This window comes from Acanthochromis polyacanthus, chromosome 21 (assembly GCF_021347895.1).
Source record: "Acanthochromis polyacanthus isolate Apoly-LR-REF ecotype Palm Island chromosome 21, KAUST_Apoly_ChrSc, whole genome shotgun sequence".
NCBI lineage: Eukaryota > Metazoa > Chordata > Actinopteri > Pomacentridae > Acanthochromis > Acanthochromis polyacanthus.
Window position 1 is genome coordinate 6,809,873 of NC_067133.1, and position 26,361 is coordinate 6,836,233.

Sequence of the window (26,361 nt, forward strand, 5' to 3'; positions counted from 1 at the left end):
GTAGATTTTTGAGATTGGACTGGAATTTCCCCAGCTAACAAATGTGCATTGCATTTTGTTTAAATGTTGTTCGCAGTGAAGTTCATCTGACCTACAAGATGATGACTTGATGTATCAGCTCACCACTGCTCACTCATTTTGTTTTCTCCTTCCTTTCTGTTTTCTGTGTTACTGGCACTTCACATAAGTCACTTCACAAAAGCTTCTGTAATATCACTTGAGTACAGTTTTGCTTCATACTGATAGCAAATGTGTTTTTTAATGATGAATTAATGTCAAAGAGTCTGTTGCACTTCACTATCATTCTATTATTAGATTATTTTATTTATTAGTTGAGTTAGACCATTCTACATGATGTAATAATAGTGTGATGCTGAGGTGCAGCGGACCATTCTGCACTACTGTGAAAAAAGAGGAAGTACTGAGATGGTGATGCCATGAAGTTGCTGCTGTTTCAATTGGAAACCGACTTTGTCCTTCGTTCTTGGGAGTTAGTATTTCTGAGTCAGCTATCAAGAACAAACAGCAAAGAACCTGAGTCTGAACTCTGTGTTCTCAGTATTGAGCAACGGTCAGTGAGAAGCTCTGTGATTGGCTGTTTGTCACTATAGGCAAACTGTCAGGTGTGTTCTCCTGTTCACTGAAGAAACTTCACAGTAATCCTGAGGACGAATTTATTTCATACATATCAGACATCAGCAGGTACAGAAGGGTCACATCTAAATATACAGTGTCAGATTAAACTCCACCCGGCCCTCCTTTATTCTTGTGTGAGGTTCACAAAGCAAGCACTCCTCTGAAACGACATTAGAGATTTCACTTTGTTCAACATTTACAAAATCACATATCAAGCTTTACCAGCTAATAATGCCACTGATCAGAGCTCTGAATCAATTGATCAATCAATACTCACACAGACACACACACACACTCTCTCTCTCACTCTCTCTCTCACACACACACACACACACACACACACACACACACACACACACACAGACACACAGACAGACATCAGGCACAGTAATAAAAAGCAGTTTGTGTTTCATCCTGAGTGTTTCCTTCAGACCTACTAACTAAGCTATGGTTACTACGGTTACTATAGTCATAGTCACTGGGGTTGCTATGGTTACAGCTAGTACTAATGGTGTGTATGAGGCGGCCCTGTTCGGTTTAATGAAGGTTTACAGTGGACAGTAATTACAATTCATGATAAAGAGTTAACATGAAGCTGCTGTTTACAGCGTCAAAGTGCAAATGTTCCACAAACACACAGAAACAGAAACTCTTGGATACGGTTCCAGTTTCTTGTGTTTTCTTGTAACTCCAAAATGTATCATCAACATCATTATTTTATCCTCTGAATTTGCAATATTCTGCATATTTCTTTCTGATTTGTTGTCGTACCTTGTGAGATTTGTGCTTTAATGAATCAGAATAAAATACTAAAGAAAAGATAGAAGAATTCACATGTTCAGTTGGTGGCAGCGCCCCCTGGTGGTGTGTTTGTGTTGCATTCAGGAACCTCATCCTGTGGAAGGATTTTAGATCAACGGCAGCATGCGTGTGTGTTAGCTCTGGCCAATAAGAGAACGCTGGTGATCAATATTATAGTGTTGACAAATGCCATTCATTATTAATCAATAAATAAACTCACTAGCTATAAGTATAGACAGATTTACCTTATTATTAATAAATAAAGTTATTGATTATTGAACACAGTCCAGCTGCCTGATGTGTCATGTGACCACGAGAGAGCAGCTGTCAGTCCAGTGATTGGTCAGAAGGTAAAGTGAGGCGGGGCCAGAAAGACTCCTGACTAATCAGCTCCATAAACCAGTGTCCCGCATTGTGATTGGCTGATTTGATCAGCTGGTCCAGCTCCGTTTAGCTGAGTGCAGTCACATCGTGGACTCTGATTGGTGAGTTCAGCAGGTGTGTCAGAGGTTGGAGGACTGTTTGATGCTGTGAAAGGACACTCTGCTCGGAGAGGTGGGCAGTGATGTGGCGCGCACCGCCCGGCTCCGGATGGAGTGACGGTCCTGCCAGCGAATCCAACGCTTCCGGACTGCAGAGCGCACCTGTACACCAACAGGTAGACAAACAGGTAAATATATATATATAATAATAATGTATGTGTGGTGTAATTCCGCACAGCAGAACCCTGAGGAATCCCACAATGAAAAATAGAACAGAAAGTACCTCACTGTTGAGGAAGCAGTAGAAGACGGAGACGAAGAAACCCTGCAGAGACACACAAAGGGACTGTCTTAGCCTCTAGCAGTGCTAACAGAAGCTAACAAGCTGCTAACTGTGCTAACAAGCTGCACACAGAAGCTAACAGGCAGCTAACAGATGCTAACAGGCCACCAGCAGGTTGTCTTTCAACCCTGGTGTCAGTTTTAACCTGGTGGTCAGTCGGCTGCTAACATGGTTGTTCTACCTTAGAGATACAGATATAATTTGTTTTCTTTGGTAACTAATTCATACTGGCTATGTGTTTGAGTTCAGGCTGAGAGTTCTAACATGGAAAAGGTTCACAAGTTTCATTTCATATAAACACCATAAATTCTGGACCTGTCAGAGTTTTCAGTTTAAGTTTGTGGGTTTGAAGGTGATGCAGCATCAGTATGATAAATTGAACAGAAGAGAACCTGGAAAGACTCCAGGATGGAGTTGAAGTAGATGAAGACGATCTGAGCGACCTCGTCTTCTCCTCCGGGATTCACAAAGAACAGCATGTACGTGATTCCTAGCAGAGGCAGCAGCACCAGTGTCGCCTTCACCGCCTTCCTGCACCGACCAACCACAGCACAGCGTTAGTCAGCTGACAACCATCCACCATCCTCTCACTATAGGTCCATGGATCAGGTCTGTAGATTCTCCTGAACCTACAGCTTTTAATGCTTTAAAGTGTAAAGTCTGAGATTCTATTTCATGAGTGAATTAAGCTCTGATCATTCCTGCAGCATCGTTTTCTGTACCTAACCTTGAGCCTCATCTGTACTGGATGGTCTGAGGTTGTACTTTGTGTTGTCACCTGTTGGACAGGTGAGTCCTTCCTACCTGTACTGGATGGTCTCTGAGGTTGTTGACGCCCTCAGTTTGGTCATCAGGATCCGAACGATGTTAAACAGGAAGACGAAGTTAATCTGAGCAGACAGTGGAATAAAGTTTATTCAGACAAATAATGTTCTGGATGACTGTATTTAAGGTGGACTGACTGGCTGAATTTAAGGAGGACCGACTGGCTGTAGTTAAGGTGGATTGACTGGCTGTAATTAAAATGGTCTGGCTGGCTGTAATTAAGGTGGACTGGCTGGCTGTAATTAAGGTGGACTGGCTGGCTGTATTTAAGGTGGACTGACTGGCTGTATTTAAGGTGGACTGACTGGCTGTATTTAAAGTGGACTGACTGGCTCTATTTAAGGTGGACTTGCAGTGTTCTTACCAGCAGGACCAGGATCATGGGGCCTTGGTAGATGTAGTCTGTATAAACCCCCGCCCTCTTTCCAAACCAGCACCTGTCAATCAACACACAAACAGCATTCTGATTAGTGATGATGTCATCTTGAGCCCTGTGCAGTGATTGGATGCTGTAAATCAGAACCTGGGGGTAACTGGCTTAAGAACACGGAACGAAAAGTCCTCATATAAAGTGAAGTCGTCCCTGCACATGCTCAGTAGAGACACATCTGCTTGGACTGTGGCAGAAATAACTTTAGTTTTAGATTAAAATAAAACCCACCAACACAACATCTAGTGCTGCTTTACTACCAGTACTCAGGTAGAGGTGAGTCCTTCCACCTGAGCTGCAGGTTCCTGCAGTCTACCTTAAAAAGGTGTTCCATTATTTGATCATGTGACTTACTTCTCGTTGTCGTAGTACAGCTTCCCAAAAGCCCACGCCACGATGATAGGGAACGGGATACCTGTGAAAAAGATGGGCAGGTGGCCAAGTAAGCTCACAGGTGGACAGACAGCTGGACAGACAGGTGGACAGGTGTACCGACCCCAGCCGATGCAGATAAACATCCATTTCCTCAGTTTGTCGGTGGAGTACGTGAGAACGACGGCGGTGTGCAGGTAGCAGCCTTCACCGAACATCCAGAAGAAATTGGTCACATGGAAATAATTGTAGCCTGCAGTCACCAACCTGCACCACACCTGGAGGAGGGGAAGGGGGGCAATAACACACAGTCATCTACCTGTAGCACACCTTTACGATGCCTGACTGGATCTTACTGCACCATGTGACTCTGGATCAGGAAGTTCTCTTTTTAAATGGAACTCAGGTAGCAGCAAGTACACAGTCAGCACCGATCACTTCTTCTTCAGTGACCTTTTTCAGTTCTTCAGACTTCAGACTTGCTTACTGTAACGACACAGCGGCGTGTGTGTGTGTGTGTGTGTGTGTGTGTGTGTGTGTGTGTGTCTGTGTGTGTGTGTGTGTGTGTGTGTGTGTGTGTGTGTGTGTGTGTGTGTGTGTGTGTTACCTGGTTGCTCTCGGTAACAGCTGGGTTCATTGTCAACTGGACGATGAACCAGGTTGCATTTCTCAGGATGAAAGCTGAGATCAGATTCCAGTGGATGATGTTCCTCAGACAGCGAATGCTCCTGTAACACACGCACATACTTTTTCTTTTAATTAAAATCCCTTTATTCTACATGTGTCATTTAAAAACCCTCCAAAAACAATCCCCCCGGTTCTGGTTCTCCAGGTCAGACTCAGCTGTGACCAACAGTGGAACATTCAGAGAGTTTTCAGGTTGAAGTGCAGGCAGTGTTTCCACAGATAGACTGAGAGGAAAATCAAAGCGACTGGGATCAGTAACATAAATGCAGCATGGCTCAGAAACAGTGAACAGGAGAGCAAGTTGTTAGAAGATACATTCAGCATGGGGAAACATCTGTCACAACACAACACACGGTCAGTGATTGTGTTTTGTGTTTCAGATTCAAAATGACTGAATTGGATGAAAGAAAACATGATGATCTTTTAGGACTAAAGCTACGAAGGATTTTAGAAAGCTTCAGCCTCACACGAACCAGACAGACAGGTAGACAGGTAGACAGACAGGTGTGTTACCTGAGTCTCATGAAGAGGGTGAAGGCAAGCAGCAGAGCTCCCAGAGAGATGCAGTGACCCAGATAGTTGATGATGACGGCCACATGATAATGAACTTTACTCTTCCTCTGAAACACCAAAAAACACAAAACTGATCAATAAAAAAGTGAAAGATGAAATTAAAACACAAAACTGACCTATAATGTTTTCAGGGTTGTGATGTGAGAAACCTGAGATAGAAATTAAAAAAAACAAAACTTGGATAACCTGTCATGAACCTGAGGAAAAAAAAGCTCCTCCTCAGCTTTAGTGATTGATGTGTGACATCACTGAATGATATTGATACTGATTATTGATTATTGTTAACTGATCGTGTGTTTGTGTGTTGCCGTGGTGATGCTGTGTCCCATCTCCACGTTATTTTTTAGCTATCCCACAGTACAAAAATAAAAATAAACCAAAATATACAATATAAATACTAGTTATAGGATAGATTATGATTTAAGAAAAGTAGCGACACTGAGGGAAGTTTGTCCTCAATATAATGTAATATAACTTTCCTTTCTGTAAACACACACACCTCTCTAATTAATTCTGGTGCTGTGATTGGCCAGCAGCCAGCTCTCTGCCGTCCAATCAGAAGAGGGCAGGGAATAGGTGACAGATTCTCTCCGTGGGAGACAGAGAGTCACGTGACATGACATATGGTCACACATGTTGTCTTTACGTCTCTGTGAGGACACTGAATCCAAAAAAATGAAAGTGACAACTCACAATGTACACAGTGTCCTCACAGGCATACAACACCAGAACACACACACAGACAAACTCTGAGGTCCAGATGGTTCTTTCGTTCACACTGACATTTTGATCACTCATCCATGTTCTCACACTCAGTTATGATTGGTTTATTTCATGTGTGCGTGTGTGTCTGTGTTGCACATAGAGAACCTGTGTGTGATGCTGAGAGGGCTGAAGCTAAACACACTAACAAACAAACATTGACTACATTTCAATCATACTACATGCTACTGATAAAGGCAGCATTAAGTATGTAAAAATGTAATATTTAGTATTTACTGCATACTACGTTGTGTTGAGCCATGTAGTACGGACTTGTTTAATTATATTAATTCTGGAGTTTGCTGCAGCGGCTCAGCTGATTTCTGGTTTTATAAAATGAACAGCCACATGCTTAACATGTAGCATCTGACACTGAGATATGTGAGTTCTGGTTGGAGGCCATTAACCGCCACAAAAGTCTCTGTCATGGTGGCCGCTGCTAGCTAAACTCCTACAGTGCTCTCTGCTTGTCAACCTGTAGTCTGAGTGACGCCTCCTCTGGTCTCTACTGTGCTAAACAGTAAGAGGCTCCACCCGGTGGAGCAACCAGGTACTACAGCTGATCTGTGTTTTATTGAGAAAAATGGTATCGGATTGAGCCAAATCAAATCAGGGGTAGGAAACTTGTTATAAATTAGTGTAGCAACAATTGAATTAGACACCTGCCGGTAAAAAAAGTACATTTCACTCTCACCAGCCATGAAGTCTTCTGGTGGTGAAACTCTGCATAGTTGTAGTGATGCTGACAAAACTGTTATGAAGCCGTAGATGTTGGTGTCGTGAACGTGAACACTGGACACGGTAGACGAGGTAAACTACAGATTTTGCTATTTTGCGTACTGTGTACTACATTTTGTATGTCCTGCTGGTACAGAACATGTTTATAACACAGCCTGTGTTCGCTTTCTGAAAGCCAGAAGCAGCAGAACCTGAGAGTTCTGCAGGTAGAGGACCACGCAGATCCATGAGAACCTTCATAGTGATGTGTTCTTGTTCCACAACAAAGATGGAGACTGAAAGAGGAGGAAACAGCTCAGAGTTTCTGGAGAACTGACGGACGCTGCAGAGTTTGCATCAACTAATGCTGTTTGTTTAGCACTATGTCTCCATGGAAACAGTCACTAACACTAGCCTGAAATATCAAATATCTGTCTGAGAATGACCTGCTGCTCTTCTTCCAGCCACCAGAGGCCCTCAGACACACTATCACCTACCAGCACAAATGGTTCATTAATGATGCTGCCACCACTGACCCAGGTGATACCTGCCGAGCTCCACCCACCAGCTTCTACCTGGACACCTGGTCTGACCCAGCAGATCAGAGAGAACCAGAACCAGCTCAGTCACTGACACACTGTAGCTGACTACAAAACCTCACCGAGAATCAGTTCACAACAAACAATGACTCCACAGTCAGTGAACTACTTTCACAATCTAGCTGTGAAAAACAGATGGCAGCTGCTTCAGACTTGGCTCAGGGGTTATCAATGGAAATCAGAGTTTATGTGAAGCTCAGACAGTGTGAAAAACACTTCAGAACATCAGCTTCTATGGACAGAGGACAAGAAAAAAAACCTGGCTGCTGCTCAGAACTAAACTTCCAGATGAAAGTTTGCTGAAGAACATGACAAGAAGCCTGATGAATGTTGGAGAACATTCTTTGGTCAGATGAAGATAAATTAGTAGGGCTCAGATGGAGTCCATCATGTTTGCTGTGAACCTGACCAGGAGTACCACAGTGAATGCAAAGTCCTGACAGTGAAGCACTGAGGAGGAAGTGTGATGATGTCGAGCTGCATGAGTGCAAAAGGAGTTGATGGCATTTCTAGATGCAGCGTGAACATCTGAGGAAAAACCAAAATACTGGCTGGCAAGATGAGTCCCAGTCTGCAGAAACTGGAAGACGGGGAATATTCCATCAGGAGAACAATTAAAGAACAACATCACACAAGAGCTTCTCCACTAGAACAAAGTAAAACTAGGACCTGGACACTGTGAGTCCTGACCTGAACCCAAAAGAACCTTTTTGGTATTTTAAAGAAAATGGAGAGCAACATCACCCCTCCAGCTAAGAGCAGCTAAATAAAACAGTGATTGAAGATGTGAGCAGAAATTAGTGGATTCATCAGAAATAAAGGTGGACATATGAAGGATTGAAAGAACCCAAGAACCTAATAGACTTGGACTCGCTATAGTTTCACCGAGTTCCTGCTGTGGAGGCTGAATTTAAATATAGTCCAGTGTAATCTGGCATCACAGACAGACAGACAGACTGGTACAAAGCGGTTTGAGGTCAACAAACGGAATAAATCTCTCTGTGATTCATTATAGATGACTGTATCACAGAAACACATTAACACCCAATAGATGTGATGTCACACGCACACTCACACACACAGAGTAAGAGTGTTTCCTTGTTCCGTGCCCATTGGGACATACGTGTCCTCTGTTCATCTTTTAGCACCAGCGTTAACTTAGATCCATTTTTTAAAACAAAAGTGGTTCAACTGCTGGAAAATTGAGTGTAAACTCAGTTGATCAATAAACAATAACCACTTCATCGATAAATAATAATCAGTTAATCAATCAATAACAATTAGTTAATAATAAATAAACAATAATAAATAAATAACAGTGACTTAATCATTAAGTAATAATCAATTAATCAATAGATAAAAATCAGTTTACCAATAAATAACAGTTAATAATTAGGTAATGATAAATAAATATTAATCAGTTAATCATTAAATAGTAATCAGTTAATCAATAATAGTCAGTTAACCAACTGATCAGCTTTGTAGATTATTGACCTTCTGATCTATTAATTTAGTTCCTGGTTTATTTCATTAATAATCCCAAATCACTGCTGCTGAGTCAGTGTTTTAATTAATAAAATTAAGTGATTGTTTTTTAATCTGTTGCACTGAGGAGGTCATCAGACTGAACTGATTGATGTCGCGATAAAATGTGTTGACCAGTGATTGATGAGTGTACTGATCAGACATATTGATCAGTGTTTGGTGACTGTAGTGATCAGATGTATTGATCAGTGTTTGGTGACCATAGTGATCAGATGTATTGATTAGAGTCTCACCAGGATGATGATCTCGGTGCACTGACTGTAGTTTCCTCGAGGAGCCCAGCTGCCATTAGAGAGGCACTCCCTGAACACCCGGTCTGAACACAGATAATCAATAATCAATCAATTCATCCAGGAAGGAAAGTCAAAACTAGGAGGAAAAACATGAAGCACATTAAATTAGGCTCTGAAGGTCCGGCTCTGTGTTCTGGAGGTTGGTTGGAGTCTGACAGGAAGGCAGCAGGAAGGAGGAAGGTGAAGAAACATCCATCAGAACACCTAAAAAGGATCAGCAGCAGTACAACATGTGAACAGGAACAGCAGGAGTAAACACAGTAAACATGTTCCTCAGCTGCTCTAAAATGGAGGCAAGCAGCTGCCAGATGTGGTTACTGAGTCATAGTATGTTTGAAAGACCCACTCACCGTAGCTTCTAACTAACTAATAGAAATCTTTAGCATCATTTCACTGAGTCAGAACTCTGGTTCTACACATCTGTAATCACATTCTGAGGAGGAAGATTTCCAAAGCATCATTATAACCAGTTTAAGCAAAGGAGGTCTGCTGAAGTGAACTAAATAAATCTGGAATTACAACTAGAGATAGACTAAAATTAAACTGTGATGTGATCTATGTAGTTTCTGATGGTAAATCAGCTGTTTGTTCACAGCTGATTTATTGATCAGAGCAGCTTCCCGATCACTTTTCTGATCAAATGGTGCATTAGTCCAGACATGTTCAACATGTGATTGACCGATATGAGCAGAAACTCCCACAACATCCATCTGGATGTTATCAGCAGGCACAACGTAACCATAGCAACACCAGAGCTGTCATCTGGTCCTAAGTGGTGTCACTGTACGCCTTCAATAAATCTGATCAGCTCACACGATCAATACACCTGATCAATACTGACTGACAGATGGCTCATCAGCCTGTTAGCAGAGTCAGAGTTGACTGCACAAACAGCCAATCAGAGGCCAGAGGTTTGATTACATCAGAGAAGAAACAGCGAAGGTATTTCTGTGATGAATATGGTGGTTAAGACACACACACATACAAACACACCCTCACAAAGACATACGGACACACAATTCACATACATATATGCACACAACACACACACACACACACACACACACACACGTTAACACTAAGATGACTCATGCTATTAAGTCAGATCAACAGCTAAACCTGTAATTAAACAGGATATTTATTACCACCCACCCACACACACTCACACTTACACACACACACACACACACACACACACACACACACACACACACACACACACACACACACACACACACACACACACACACACACACACACACACACACATGTTTGTACTTCTATCTTAGTGAGGACATCCATAGGCATAATGCATTTCCTAGAGCCTTACCCTAACCTTAACCATCACAACTGATTGCCTAAACTTAATCCTTACCCTAACCCTAACCAAACCTCAATTCATACCTGTTCTCTAAAAGCAAGTGTTCACCCTCAAACATGGTTGTTTTAAAGTGAGGACCGGGAAAATGTCCTCACTTTGTAAAAATGTTCTCACTTTGATATTTAAATGCAGAAAATGGTACTCACCATGTAGCAAGTACAAGAACACACACACACACACACACACACACACACACACAGTTGCACTGAGTGGATGTCATGGAAGCAGTTGGCAGAAGAAGAAGTCAGTCCTCCTCCACACTGAGGTGCGATACGTCACTGCAGCCACAAAGTGCTGACTTGTGACTGGCTGACACCTAATTGTCAGCAACTGATTGGTTGGGGACAGAGGAGGCACAACGATTATTGCACTGTGACTGGCTTTACTTCTGTCTAGAGTCTGTTCCTAAATGTTCTGTAGGTGGAACCTTGTAGTAAAGCTCCGGTAGAATACTGTCTAAAGGGCTAGAGGGTAAATGTAGCATTACAGGGTAAATGTAGGATTACAGGGTAAATGTAGCGTTAGAGAGTAAATGTAGTTTTTGATGGTAAATGTAGTGTTAGAAGGTAAATGTAGCATTAAAGGGTAAATGTAGTTTTTGAGAGTAAATGTAGTGTTTGATGGTTGGATGCACTTTGACTCCACAAGCTTCAACAGATGTAGAAAACCTGTTTTCTCTACATGATGTCAGTAAATGTAGATCAGCCTTAGTACGTGGTTGTTCCATCAGGTGGAGTCTCTTACTCTTTAATACTGTAGAGAACAGAGGAAGTGTCACTCAGACTACAGTTCATTTTAGCAAGCGGAGTGCATTGAGGGAGCAACTAACTAGCAACGAGCACCATGACAAAGACTCATGTGAAGGTTAATGACCTCCAACCAGAACTCAGGTGTTACAACAAAGAAGGATCAAGAAAGTTCTGTAGTATCTGATCTGACATGTATTACCTAATAAGTTAGTAGAATGGAATCTGTTTTGTCTATTGTAGTATCTGACCAGTAACTTGTGGGAAAACATACATTTCCTTTTTCCCCATGTAAGTAGGTGGTCTCTGACCTGAGATGTGTGTTTCTGTCTGGGAATGTTTATGTTAAAGTGGCTTCTGTGCCTGGGAGATCGTAAAGTGACGTGGGGCCTGTCATTGAAGGGAAGCCATATGTTATGTTAGGTTTCCATACATGAACAGATGTCAGTGAGTGCCTTCTGTTATCCTAGAAGAGAAACTCTGTGCTATGTTGATTTAGGGATGCATCCTGTTTTTACCAAGGTCACAGATGTTGAGCTCATATCCTTCACCGGAAGGGTATAAAATGACCACTAGCTCATCATTCTGGGAGATGTTCGTATTGGCTGTGAACCTCCACAGGCAAACCATGGGGCCTGTTCAGATGCTGTCTTTTTATAATGAATTCATATTAAAAGCAACAGTGTCACCGGACGTGTTATTCAACCTCGGCACATCTAAGAGAAACCACGACAGTTCCTGAATCACAGTAGCTGATGGAACAGAGCTGACTGAGGAACAAACCAGGAGTCTGATGACTGAAAGAACTAATGAACACTGATCAATTTGTGTCATCGATTATTGATCAATAATGCTGCTGATCACTAAGGAAATGAAAAATGTATCCATATTTTTAGTATTACTAGCATCCCACAACAAACTGTGTTTTCTGTCTACGACACCTGTGTGACAACAGATGCAAACATCAACTGAGTTTTGATACCAACTAGATCTTTGGGATCGGATCAGAACATCCACATTGTCATTTCATCTAAAGTGCAACATGACAAGGAAATGTTTCCTAGGTGACTCAGATTTAGCGTGGATTAATATGTTTGATTAGAAGAAACAAGCTGACAAGGAAGACCTGGACAGGTGTGGTCCTCTGTGATACCTACTGGTGGTGTTGTAGTGGATCCCGTTGAACTGCTCAGGACAAGGTCTGGAGATCAGCTCCCCTGCAGCACTGCGAGGCCAGCAGGTTCCTATACCGTCCACAGACAGGTCACAGTACACACCTGAGGACAGGCAAGAGGACAGACAGACAAAGAAGAAAACTAAATCACCTCTTAGAAAGTCAAAGTACTGACAGTGTTCAGATTGGGACTTTTCTTTACCAACTGAAAACCGATCAGATATCAGGTGCCATCAGGTGTTAACAGGGTTGGTTATTCAAGAGGACACCTGTCTCGCTCAGGTAATATAGTTTGTGGCTGCTGAGGTGTTTTAAGATCCAAGGTGTTGTACAGATTTACAGCTTTGATGCTTAATTTACAGATGCTCTCCACCAGGAATCCAACACAGGTTCCGCCCTCCAACAGCAAACACCAGCTGCACGTGATTGGATGGACGCTTCATTCAGAGGCTGTCTGCTTCTGAGTTTCAAACTGGACCAGCATGGCACCTCGAAACGTTCTCTTTTAAAAATATATCCTGAAATAGTCTGTTACGTCTTCATTTTAGATCAACAACAGTTAGTTTAAAGTGTCTTGGGAATTTGTAGAGGTGTAAAGTTGGTGTACAAACTTAATTTGCATAAAGTTGTTTCAACCTCGATTTGTAAAGAACAGTGGGCAGCACAGCACACCATCTTGTAAAAATCCTGTTACGTCTACCATCAGTAGACACCATGGTCCTATTATGACTCTTGATCTTGTTTTATGGCACTTATCCAGGTTGTTTTCTCCTGACTAGATCCTTGCTTGTGTTGTATCTACTCTCAGATGCGTTGCTTTGGATAAAAGTGTCTGCTAAATGAAATTGTAGAATTGTAGAATCTTTGGAAACACATCACAACACTACCAGAACAGAGTGCAGGCTGCTAACAGCCAATGAATGGAAGCGCTGGTGAGGAAGGTAGAGTCGTGTTCAGAAGGAGGTTGTGGTCTTTGATCTACAGACTCGCATCCAGGGTGAACCAAAGAGATGCTAACTGGTAAAAATTGCTTTGTAGTTCCTGTCGACAAATAGAACAACATCCAAAGAGAACAATCATGGTAGAATCTGAAAACTAGGGGGTAGTATGTTGATCAACCAAAGGACTCAGTGGTACAAACCTGAGGAGTTACTGATGGTGAACGTCTGGTTTAGTAACGCCAACGTCCTCGCTGAGAGACGCAGACAGACGGAGACAAGACAGGAATTAGTTGTTTGCTTCGGTTTGCCCGTCAATAGAGGTAAACATGGAGGAGAGAGGTTACCTGTCAGGTTAGTTGACAGCAGGATCAACGTTTCACAGGTTAACTCGGCCGGAGAGACTCGTCCACTCAGCAGCACGAACACACAGATCACCTGAAACCAGACAAAAAGTTTATTCTCCTCAACATCAGGACCACCAGCAGTCACTTCTGTCCAGTGCTGATGCTGTACCTGCTAAGCATCAGCTGTACGTAGTATTTACCGGTGTATTTAGTAAGTATCTGTAGAGGTATATGTACAAGTATATATCTTTCATTCATTCAACCTTTTTTTAAATCTTGAGGAATCACTGAAGACAAGCCCTCATTTACAATGATATCGCAAGTCCATTTAACAGGATAAAAAGCCAACAATCAATGAGACAACAAAGAAGGAGCTCAGTTATAGTGATTTTAGTGTTTGAAAAGCAGCTGGTCGAAAATGTCCTTCAGGTTCCATTCAGTGCCAAAGAGCCTCAATCTAGGACCACTAGGAACACTTAGAGCATTGGGAACACTGGAGGCACTCTGAAGTCGTTGTGTGCCATTACTTAAAAAAAAACTAAAACCAAGTGCTAATAATATCTGTCAACAGAAGAAGCCTCCTCAGTGTCACGCTGTGGCCAGGTGAGGCAGTAGGCGGAGTCTAAACCTGTTGCTCAGCTGATTGTTCAGGTGAGCAGTTATTTACCCACAACATGAGAAAATCAACTTTCACCAATATCAACCCTGAAAAAGCAAAACAAACAAAATACAGCAGAAATACATTTAACCCAAATTATTTAATCATTTACTCTCTGGGGCTGCACAGTGGAGTAGTGGTTAGCTCTTTCACCTTGCAGCAAGAAGATCCCGGTTCATATCCCGGCCTGAGCCCAGGATCTTTCTGCATGGAGTTTGCATGTTCTCCCATGCGTGGGTTTTCTCCGGGCACTCCAGCTTCCTCCCACTGTCCAAAAATATGCTGAGGTTAATTGGTTACTCTAAATTGCCCGTAGGTGTGAATGTGAGTGTGATTGTTTGTCTGTATATGTAGCCCTGTGACAGACTGGTGACCTGCCCAGGGTGTCCCCTGCCTTCACCCGAGTCAGCTGGGATAGGCTCCAGCACCCCCCGCGACCCTAATGAGGATAAAGCGGTGTATAGAGGATGGATGGATTTACTCTCTGTAGGATGCTCTCTGAATGTTTGAACCTTTGAAGCACATGACCTTATAGCTGACATTAATAAAGAAATGTGGAGACAGACAGACTCTCCTATATCGGAGTGTCTCAGAGGATGAAGTGTCGCAGTAATATAAGTGAAAGATGAAGCAGATAATAAAATGCAGCTCAGAGGAAGCTCAGCTGCCTGCAGGCTGATGAATCTTTCACTTTTTATTTCTGTCTGAACTTGTTTCTGTCGCCGAGTCCTGCTGCTGTTCGTCCAACAGGCCAGATGGTCGGTTCATCATTCAACAGACTGAACTGTTGCAGCTGCAGACCCGACTGCATGCTGACTGCACAGATCTGCAGAAACATCAGCTGCAGAAACATCAGCTGCAAGTTAGTTCTTGAGCATCAGCTGTAGGTTTGTTCTCGAGCATCAGCTGTAGGTTTGTTCTTGAACATCAGCTGTAGGTTTGTTCTAGAACATCAGCTGTAGGTTTGTTCTTGAACATCAGCTGCTGTGTGGCTTGTTCTGGTCCACAGTGAGTCTCTGCACTGATCCACTCGTCCTTTCATCACCAATTAAGTCAGTAATTGGCGGCTAATCAGCCGCTCAGGCCGTGATGATGTTCTCACCTTCTGTTCATTATTCACTAATGTCACTGATTCATTATTTGCTCAGCGTGACTTCACTGTGTTTGGAATTCAGCATTCAGACGCTGGCAGGGATCGTGTTCAAACACACACCAAGTAAATGTGTCCACAGAGATTTATTGTGGTGACGCTGCAGCTAAAATTAGCAGCTGAGCAGCTACACCCAGTGAAGGTTTGTGTTGGCAGCAGCTCAGAGGGAGGAGCTGCAAATCCAACTGTCCTCTCGGTTTTCTGACTGAGGATGATTCCAGTTAGACAAAAACATGCTGCTAAACAAGACAGTAAAACGTGTAGGAAGGTTTCGGCGCACTGAGATCAAAGCCCTGTTGTCTTTATAAAATCAGCACAATTAGATTTGTCATCCAGAAACCGTTCAAACAGAAAGAACTTTCATATTTTCGATCAGTAATAAAATAATTATATGTATCGTGTTTCATTTGGGAAAATCTACCAAATTGGAGCCTAAAATATTCAATCAAAATCACTTCATGCTACATGTCTCACTTAAAAATGCTCCAAAAGTAACGTATTATTCTGTAAAACCAGAACATTCTTCCTGGTTCTGATTCTCCAGGACTGACTCAGCTGTGACCAACAGTGAAACATTCAGAGAGTTTTCAGGTTGAACTGCAGGCAGTGTTTCCACATAGAGACTGAGAGGAAAATCATCGCTACTGGATCAATAAAGTAAGTGCAGCATGGCTCAGAAACGGCAAACAGAGGAGCAAGTTGTTGAAGATACATTCAGCATGGTGAAACATCTTTCCACAGCTGATAAAGTACTGGTTATGTATTGGTTGTGTGTTGTTTATGTTCTGGTTGTGGGCTGGTTGTGTACTGGTTGTGTGCTTTTTGTGTGTCAATTGTGTACTGGTTGTGTTCAGTGTCCAACGGTATTGTAATATTGTACAAATTGGAAACATCTACTAAGAAACTAGTCCATGCATTAGTCCAACTAACTTCTAGACTGGACAACTGTAATTCCTTTTTATCAGGATGTCCCAATAACTCTCTTAAAAACCTCCAGCTGATACAAAATGCTGCAGCCAAAGTTCTGACAGGAACCAGTAACAGAGATCATATTTCAGCCATATTAGCTCCTCTTCATTGGCTCCCTATAAAATCCAGGATAGAATTTAAAATCCCGCTTCTAACATATAAAATGACCTGCTCCATCATATCTTGAAAACCTTATTGTCCCATATTATCCTAACAGATCCTCTCACTTTCAGACTGCACGTTTACTTGTGGTTCCCAGAGTTTCCAGAAGCAGAATGGGATGCAGAGCCTTCAGTTATCAGCTCCTCTGCTGTGGAATCAGCTCCCAGTTTGGGTTTAGGAGGCAGACATCCTCTCTACTTTAAGATTAGACTTTAAAGCTGTCCTATTTGACAAAGCTCATAGTTAGGGCTGCTCAGGAATGCCTAAGCTGTCCCTTATGCTGCTATAGGTTTAGACTGCTGGGGGGTTGGCATGATGCAACAGGCTCCTCTCGTCTTTCTTTGCTGTTAGGGTTAGCGTTAATCCTGGATCTCCTGGATGCTCCTACTGGATACTCCTTCTTCATTGCCTGGATGTTCCTGTTGGACCTCCTTGAATGCTCCTCCTGGAAGCTCTTTCTGAATCTCATGGATGCTCTTTCTGGATCTCCTGGATGCTACTCCAGTCAGAGCCTCCCTTTAACGTCCTGGGATAAACTTTCCTGCTGAGGCTGAACAGTGTGATCATTGGAGCAGAACCTTCTGGTTCCCCTTTTTTAAAACGAGAACCACCCCTCAACCCCCGACATCCACGACCCTGAAGAGACGAATCACTGAGCAGTCCAGCAGTGTCCAGAGCTTTCAGTGTTTTAGGATAAATTGGATAGATTGTTGGTTTAGGAGACAGACAAAAACCGAATGTGTCAGCAGAAGCAATGAACAGCAAACAGAGTCTGGACTGCAGAACCCCACAAAATGTTCAGCTGCTTGTTCCACTAACAGCAACTCTGAACTGAATTCTTCAAGAAATCAGTTTTGAATAATCCTGAGAATTTTAGTAAAAAGCACAAACTGGACTTTTTATTTCACCAGATCTTCACCCTGACACCAATGCATGAGAATCAGGCTTTAGTTTTGGTGTGCAGGTTCATCAATGCTTTACCTGGAGGGAACTTTACCTGATGTTCACAACCATCAGTTAGAACTCCCCTTCCTTTCTCATGACTATAAAACACCGTACATGCTCAACACACCTGCTCACCTGCGTTTGTGAGTTCCACCCTCAAACTCCCACAAAATTAAAGGTTCTTAAAATGACAAAGGCCTCAAAATTTGTCCGAAATATATTTAACTATCGTAAAAAATGATTCCTTAATCAGTGTTTGGTGAAATTCTTTGGTGGAGAGTATTTATGATGCCAAAAGGAACTGCATTTTGATGGTTCTTTAATGTCTATAAAAGACATTTCTGCAAATGGTTTTTAAAGAGCAACCAAAGATGCCTCAAGCTCTTGCTAAACTGTTCTCTGTGGAACTAAAAATGTTGTTATTTAATGTGCGAGTGTGATGAAGTCGATCAGAACAGACGTCCTGTTAAAATCTGCTCATTTCAGTTGTGAGTCACTTGTTACCGTGGTGACATGTCAGGAGACGATTTGTGTGGTTCATCAAAAGTTCACACATCTTGTAAGAACCCCAAACAGAACGACAACACTGATTAGTACAGCAACACATGGGCAGAGATGCGTGTGTGTGTCTGTGTGTGTGTTCAGACCCTGAAATCTGATTGGCTCAGAGCTCTCTGGGGGTTGTAGTCCATATGTCTGGTCTCCAGCTGATTCTCTTCCTATAGAAACTGCCCTGTTTGTTCTCTATATAATGAAACTGCTGTTACCTTTATATTTATTTATTCCCAGACATATTAAACCAGCTTACTCCAGGAACAAGGTGTGCATAAATGAACATTTATAGTTGCTCTGTGATGCTGATGTAAAGCGACTGAAGAAGCTGCACGGAGAGCTAGACATAGACACTAATAAACTGTGTAATACATTTAGGAGCAAATCGTCTCTGCAGGATTCTGTTCAATAAAATGAGACCAAGCCAAAACACAAACTGAAACACACAAAAAAAACCCCACCTAAAATCAGTAACAAAATGTGGCACAAAATGGGAAACACAAGGCACGACAGCTGTGCCAGATTCTGTTAACGTGGTTTTAATGAGTGAAGCTCCATGTGTCTGAGCTGGTTCTTCAGGAGGAGGTCCGGTCTGTCAGACTGGCACCAGAGTCCAGGTTCAGATTGAGTGTTTTCTGTCAGTTTGTACTCACTGTTGGCTCTTTCACTGTGATATAAAATCGTTCTGTCCACAGAGTGAATCCTATTTGTCTATTTTATGTGTATAATAATCCTGTCAGTGTCCAGAACTTTGACTAACCACCTATCACACATGCTGTTATGAGCCTTTAAAGTTTACCCAGAATGCACTTTTTAAAGTTTTCTCTGGTGAATTATCAAAGAATGGGAACACATCCAGCATACCAATGATTGTTTCTAGGACTGTATGTCACAGACATTCAGCTGCTCCAGTTTTACTGTTCACGCTATGCTACATCCCATAATACTGACGATCACAGTTGGTTATATATATAAAATGAACAGAAACTAGACTTATTGTTTAGACTGTGACACCCGGATGGATGTAAAACGGATCTGGTGTCAGTTTTTAGCAGAACTCAAATGTGTTTTTCATCCTATAATGTCATGAGTCTGTCTGCTGCACTGATGAAGTTCTGAGGCTCAGAAATGATGGAAAAAATTGAACCCACCTCTGTGTACTTCAGGGGTCTAGAACTCTGGAAATATTCATAGTATGAAGGTAAAAATGAGATAATTACTAAAGTTACTGTGGATACATTACCAGCTTTTATTGTGGTGACTTTTTTAAACAAAACCTTCAAACCTTCTGGTAGATTTACGTTTTCTGAGGTTCAAAGCAGACCAACACATTTCCTGAATCTGAATTTACGTTAGCGCCCCTACGAAGAAAAGGAACGCATTACCGGATTTAATTCGCGAAACGGCTTTTCCCTCACTTTCCCAACACGGGTTTAGGGTTATGGTTAGAGTTAGGGTTAGGGATAGTGTTAGATAAAAATTTGTTCATGGTGACGTTTCACCTGCGACACCGGAGTGTCGATATTTACTCAACCGCTAGAGGTCGCATAACGTCAAAACGTAACATTCGGTCGTAATACGGGCGTGTACAGATGACCTATGTGGTCGTTTTTTGTTTGAGGACCGTCTCGACATTAAGCTGTACAATCCCACAGGATCAGCAGGCGGCCACTCAAGAACAAACACAAATACTTCAAATTCAACAAACGTGTTCAGCAAAGGACAACTGAGACTTTAGAGAGCAACAATCAAACTGCTGCTGCAGAGTTTTCAGGAGGTGAAATGAGTTGACTGAAGTTTGGAGGTAAATGAGCCGCTCTGCTGCTGTGTGGATTTCTGATCTTCTGACCAGAACCACACACAAGCATGAACACACACATTAAAGCAAGCACAAAATCAGGATAATGAGACACAAAACAAGAAAAACAAAATGAGAAAAACCAGAGATTTATGTTCTGACTGGAGTCTCTGCATTTATAAATATTAAATCTGGTTCTCTGTAGGTCAGTGATCCTTCACACTCAAAACATAAAATTTACTTTGTTGTGTATCTGATGAAATGTTCCAGTTTGCTGAATCAGACACAATCAGTTTGTTTTCCACCTGCAGCTCTCAGAGAAGACAGAAACAAACACTCAGATACGTCTTTTACAGTCATGAACTACAGTTTTCATGCATGACAAAGACCATGTCTACTATGACATTCTTTATTTTCCAGTGACTCCAATTTATGAATTTTCTATCATGGAATAATTGAGACACTTGAATCTTTGCCACAAAAACAATCATGTATTTTGGTTCTTTATAGATTTATTAGAGGTCCTTTGGAAATATGACAAACTCTGCTGGATCAGTAATATACATACAGAAATGGTAATATTTGGTTAAATTTGTCCAATTCCACTTCAGTTTGGTTCTTTTGGTTTCCGTGTACAAGCTTCTGTTTTATCTTTGACTCCTCTGGGCAGAAATGGTGCAGTTAAACTAAGTTTGTTGTCTTTCTGACTCAGATTTGTTTCTTCATCAGTCCACAGGTTCTTGATTGGTTTAGGTCAGGACTTTGGAGAGACCAGTCTGAAACCTTCATTCTAGCCTGACTGAAACATTTCTTTAATACTTTTGATGTGTGTTTGGGCTCATCGTCTTGTTGAAACATCCAAGCTCCAAGATCAACCTTCTGCTGATGATTTTAGGTTTTCCTGAAGAACGTGGAGGTAATCCTCCTTCTTCATAGTTCCATTTACTTTATGTAAAGCTCCAGTTCCACAGAGCATGATACTGCCACCACCATGCTTGATGGTAGGTTTGGTGTTCTTGGTGTTAAAGACCTCACCGTCTCTCCTCCAAACATATTTCTGCTCAGTTTTTGTTCCATCTGATCACAGAACTTTCCTCCAGAAGACCTTTTCTTTGTCCATGTGATCCGCAGCAACCTTGAGTGGATCTTTAAAGTTCTGCTTCTAGAGGAAGAACTTCTTCTTCATGGATCCTCTCAGCTCATGTTGATGTAAAACACTGTGGACACTGACAGCTGTGTCTATGGCCTTTAATAAATGTATTTTAAAAAACAGAATACATTTTGCTTTCTTGTGACAAAGATTTGCGTGTTTCAATGATTCCATCATGGAAGACTCTGTTTATGAGTCAGTGGAAACTCAATGACAAACATGATCTTTACAAGTGGATGGAAACTTTGGTTCATGACTGTAGCTGCACAGGTCGAAGCAGACCGTGTTTCTGGTCAGGTAACTGTATTTTCTCTAATTTTCGGTAATTGTGACGATATGACTATTTTGGCAGCATTTAAATATCTATTCTGTATTTGTTAAATGGTTAATGAGCTGTGTGTCAAACATGATATTATCTCAATACATCCATCCATCCATCCATTCTCTATACACTGCTTTATCCTCACTAGGGTCGCGGGGGGTGCTGGAGTCTATCCCAGCGAACTCGGGCGAAGGCAGGGGACACCCTGGACAGGTATTTCAATACCTGTGACCTCAATTAAAAGACACAGTGTTAACCTGGTTCAGAAAAACTCAGGTGTAAAATAAGTGTAACACAATGCTACGGCTAAACTACATTCAGTGTACAATGATATTTAAATGACAACAGACTGTTTGTTTTCCACAGAGTGAGACACCGGTCAGACGGAGCGTTAGAATTAGACAGTGAAGGATTTGTCAGTTCTCACTTTTCACTTTCAGAGGAATGTTACTGAACAAACTAAATGTTTGTGTGACAGTTTGATGATTCTTTTCAAATAGTATTCATTTAATGTATTTTTTATATTATATTATATCTAAATTATTCAGACAAGACTAAAACGTGCTGTTTCTCGACATGTAACATGGGTCACTTTGAGTCAGAATTCGGGTGATCAGCTCTTACTGTGTGTGTGTGTGGGGGGGGGGGGGGTCACATCTGCATGTTAAACTCCGTTCTGATCACAGCTGCTGATTAAAGCTGAACAAACAATAAACTGTACTTCAGAGAGTTCGCAGTAATGTGAGTATTGAGAGTACTTTAACTACTGCAGTACTGCTGTTGTCGTCCCTGTGGATTTGCTGCCGTGTGTTTCTGTTCTCGGTTTAAGAGTTTATGACACTTGTGTTGTTTTTCATATTAAACTTTAAAAACTAGACATTGTTTTTTTTTTTGTTAAATTTAAATGTGCTCTGTAAACTGAATGTTGTCACCTGCAGTAACCTTAGTTTAATGTTATTTCATTAACACAGATTAGAAGTGAAATAATTTTTCAAATCAAATGAAAACATTATAAAGTCCAGGAAAAACCTCTGATTGATATTTTACATTAAATGACTGATTCAATTCTGCGAGAACATCCTGTATCGATTTTAATAAAGAAAAAATCAAACTGAAGTAAGGTTTAAGAAGTTAATTATTAATTTAATAAATAAATAAATTATTTATTTTATTTACAAGTGTTGGCATTGACTGATTTTACTTTTTAATTCACAGTTTTGGAAATCATTTAGATTGTTTCGTTGGTTAAAAGATAATAAAATCAGTCACCAAAAACATTACATTTCTTGCTGAATTCAACAGAAACAAAATCATTTTCATGTTTACACACTTGACGTTTTCATTCACGGATTTCGTTTCCGTTTAAATATTTAAAATCTTTCCGCGTTAATTTTCCTTTCATGAATCAAAGCTGCTCAAACGAGATGTTTATTAATGTTTCACGTGCGAAGTGTCGACATGATTTTCGCAGGTAATAAATTCACACATGAATAATGAGGTCTCATAACACGTGTGAAATGTTTCACGTGGTACATGTGAATGTTCACGTGTTCAGCTGCTCAGAGTTTCCTACAGACTCTCATAGACTGAAAGAAACACCAAAGGACCAAAAAGAGTCACACACAGTCAGGTAGATGATGAGTGAAGCTCCGTGACCTCACTTGTACACCTGTTCACACTGACTGCTGTCAAGTTTGTGTGTTCTCAGTGTGTCTGTGGAGGTGTGATGATGATGATTATCACCTTCATCCTCCCTCTGCCACTGTGGACAAACAGCAGCAGGCTCTTAATGTGAAGGAACACGCTGCCAAACAATCAGAGCGCATCTGGTCGATCAGACGGATCAACGTAGATTCATTTTCTGTTGCTACTGATCTCAGTTTATATGAAGTTTATTTTTCTAATAAGAATTTGGTTGTACGTTTATCAAACAGTGACACAAAACAACCACAAAAAGGCACAAAACACACACAGACAAACACACACACATAGACTCACGCTGTGAGGAGGAAGAGACAGAAACAAGAAGTGATGGATGACGGTGTCGATCGCCCCCTCAGTTGCTGCCAGTCATTTCTGCCCTCTCTCTCCTCATTCCACCGCTGAACACACTCTGAGGTCTCTCTCTCTCTTTCTTTGTGTGTGTGTGTGTGTGTGTGTGTGTGTGTGTGTGTGTGTGTGTGTGTGTGTGTGTGTGTGTGTGTGTTCTATAAATAGACTGATATATGCTGCAGAAATTTCAATTTCCATTCATATATCTCCATAACTCACTGTGGATGTTTCTCTCCCTGACTCTGTGTGAATCTGTGTGTGTGTGTGTGTGTGTGTGTGTGTGTGTGTGTGTGTGTGTGTGTGTGTGTGTGTGTCACTGTGTGTGTCACTGTGTGTCACTGTGTGTGTCTGTGTTCACACACAGTGACACACACACACACACACACACACACACACACACACACACACACACACACTGACAGGAAGCAAGAGCTTCCAAATATGGAAGCAGGGTGGAGCTCAGCATCAACACTGAAACCTGATTGGAGCTGATTCTAAACTGTATCCCCTCGCAGTAATCAGATTACTTGTAACAGCAGAGTATTTCTTCTGATCAACAATCAGAAACAAACTTTATGAAGACAAAATTGGAAGTTCAGGACCCAAAGTACAAAGTCAGTGAACCAAAGTAAATTCAGTTGTGATCAATGAAACCAAACTGAGTTCAGCTGTGATTTTCAATCAGTCTAACTGATGAACATGGTTCTAAAACGAGCTGTGAACAGAAGAACCTTCTCGATTTTGCACCTATGGACTGTGTCTATCTATGTCTGCATCATGGCTCCACATTGAAAAGAACTGAACAGAGGAAATGAAAATCTGTCCGAGACTTGACAAAGGTGGAAAAGGATCCAGGAGGATCAGTGAGCAACTAAAAACCAGTGAAGCACAGAGTCAGCAGTAATCAGGAGGAGCCATAGTGCCACTGATCAGAACTCCTAAAATGACTCCAATAACAATGACCTACTTTCACAATCTAGCTGTGATAAACAGACGGCAACTGCTTCAGACTTGGTACAGGAGTTATCAATGAAAATCAGAGTTTATGTGAAGCTCAGACAGTGAGAAGAACACTTCAGAACATCAACTTCTAAGAACAGAGGACAAGAACAAAACCTGGTCGCTGCTCAGAACCGAACTTCCAGATAAAAGTTTGCTGAAGAACATGAAAAGAAGCCTGATGAATGCTGGAGAACATTCTTTGGTCAGATGAAGATAAATTAGTAGGGCTCAGATGGAGTCCATCATGTTTGCTGTGAACCTGACCAGGACTACCACAGTGAATGCAAAGTCCTGACAGTGAAGCACGGAGGTGAGAGTGTGTGGAGCTGCATGAGTGCAAATGGTGTTGATGACATTTCTAGATGCACCATGAATGACTGAGTATAAACCAAAATACTGGCTGATAAGATGTTTCACCAAACCAAGAGTTCTTCAGGTCTAACTGGCCAGTGGGGAGTCCCAGGTGTATCATCACACCCTGTTAGATACAAACTGGTTCATCTTGAGGACAAAACACCAAACAGCAGTGATGTACCTGTAGTACAATGCAACCAGGAGAACACACACCTTTATATTGGAGAATAAACTATAGGAGGACACAGACCAGCAAATCCCGACTCATCAGCAAATAACTGGGATCTCTGACATCATTTACTAGGTACTTAGAATGCAGATCTGAGCTCCATTATCATCTTCAATCTGAGTGCTGGTTCATTACAGGTCAGATGGTGTAAAACACAATAATACAGAGAAGCAAGCACGCACGCACGCACGCACGCACGCACGCACACATACACACACAAACGGGCTCACTAACCTGACTCAGTACTTTTCGCTCCATCTTCTGTCATTCATTCATCCGCTCGGACGCGCGCGCTCTGGCACGCGACGGTCACAGATCCGTCCCGCGCGCTCCGGTCCGGTTCATGTCCGGCGACATGTCGGTACCGGAACAGTTCGAGCTCATAGATCTGCAGCACACGAGGACAATCCAAGCTGAGCCGAGCCGAGTTGGAGCCACCAGTGCGGGACAAGGAAAGGAGGAAGCTCCCTGTTATCACGGTTCTGTCCCGGTCCTGGTCCCGTTCAGACTGAATGTCGAAGTGAACACTGACAGACCGGAGCAGCGCGTGCTGCCGGTGAGGAGGATGCTGCAGAGCAGCAGCCAATCAGAGGAGAGGAGAGAGAGACAGCAATGCACAGCAGCACGAGGTACAGTGATCAATGACCATATCGATTACTGATATGTGGTCAACTGGACAATTTCTGAACAAACAGCTGAAAGGCTGCAGGCAGAAACTGATCAACTAAACATCAGAATCAATTGATCAGAAGAAAAACTGATCAATAACTGAAATTAAGATAAGATAAACTTTATTGATCCCACAGTAGGGAAAGTTCACTGTTACAGCAGCTGCAATGAGAGAAAATAGTTTAAAGACAGTACAGAATAGATAGAAACATAAATCACAATTCATTAAGCTGAGTCATGTCATCAAGCTGTGGCTGTTTATTTCCTTCAACATAACTAATTAACTATCTAACCTCATCACCAAGACACCAGGTGAGGAGGTTCTGTTCTGACTAACTAACTAACTGATCAACCGACTGACTGCCTCATTAAATGCATTAATTAATGGGGCTGCTGATTAAACAATGACAATACTTTTTCATCACTTGTTGTAGTTCCACGTGATGGAGTTTCACAGACATGGCGTCCTGCACATGTATGAACATACAGATCACTGGTTTAAGAACATCTCAGGACCTAAACTTCATTATCTAATGGGCATCTGCCTGCAGAACATTTACAGACTATGTTCAGACCAACTGTACTCTTGTTCTGAGGAGAACCACTTCATGACACTCACTAAAGGTGTAACTGCAGAACTTTGGAGGAACTTTGAGTAGATTTGTTTCCATCGACGGAGCTCAAACAAAAACAGGTTC

At 41.9% G+C, this 26,361-nt stretch overlaps 2 protein-coding genes across 9 annotated transcripts in view; one reads left to right on the forward strand and one right to left on the reverse strand.

Annotated features, from left to right (window-relative positions):
• LOC110963663 (aquaporin-1) overlaps window positions 1–26,361 on the forward strand; it is a 45,611-nt gene that overhangs the window by 5,352 nt on the left and 13,898 nt on the right. For 4 of the 7 annotated variants that reach the window (XM_051940854.1, XM_051940858.1, XM_051940853.1 and 1 more), the window contains exon 1: window positions 25,503–25,623. The exons of the other annotated variants lie outside the window; for them this stretch is intronic. The gene's annotated coding sequence lies outside the window, so the exon portion shown is untranslated. Of the gene's footprint in view, window positions 1–25,502; window positions 25,624–26,361 lie in introns of those variants that run through there. 7 annotated transcript variants of the gene reach the window in all.
• On the reverse strand, window positions 661–25,516 carry crhr1 (corticotropin releasing hormone receptor 1). 2 transcript variants are annotated; one of them, XM_022212099.2, is made up of 14 exons: window positions 25,229–25,515; window positions 13,652–13,742; window positions 13,508–13,558; window positions 12,350–12,469; window positions 9,006–9,088; window positions 5,090–5,196; window positions 4,497–4,617; window positions 4,014–4,167; window positions 3,872–3,932; window positions 3,452–3,524; window positions 3,067–3,152; window positions 2,655–2,793; window positions 2,203–2,244; window positions 661–2,081 (listed from the first exon to the last, which is right to left on the reverse strand). In XM_022212099.2, the coding sequence occupies exons 1-14, from the start codon at window positions 25,250–25,252 to the stop codon at window positions 1,941–1,943; spliced, it is 1,293 nt and encodes a 430-aa protein (XP_022067791.2). In that variant the 5' UTR covers window positions 25,253–25,515; the 3' UTR covers window positions 661–1,940. The 2 variants fall into 2 exon arrangements, with proteins under 2 accessions (XP_022067791.2, XP_022067790.2); XM_022212098.2 differs by having other exon boundaries at window positions 3,872–4,167; window positions 25,229–25,516.

What these genes read in the sequence shown, in the direction of transcription:
- crhr1 (XM_022212098.2), bottom strand. Translation starts at nt 25,252, where the DNA reads ATGGAGCGAAAAGTACTGAGTCAG. An exon ending in AGCGAAAAGTACTGAGTCAG is followed by an intron (nt 13,743 to 25,228) that starts GTTAGTGAGCCC and finishes GTCTGGTTTCAG; the next exon opens with GTGATCTGTGTGTTCGTGCT. An exon ending in CCATGATCCTGGTCCTGCTG is followed by an intron (nt 3,153 to 3,451) that starts GTAAGAACACTG and finishes CTGTCTGCTCAG; the next exon opens with ATTAACTTCGTCTTCCTGTT.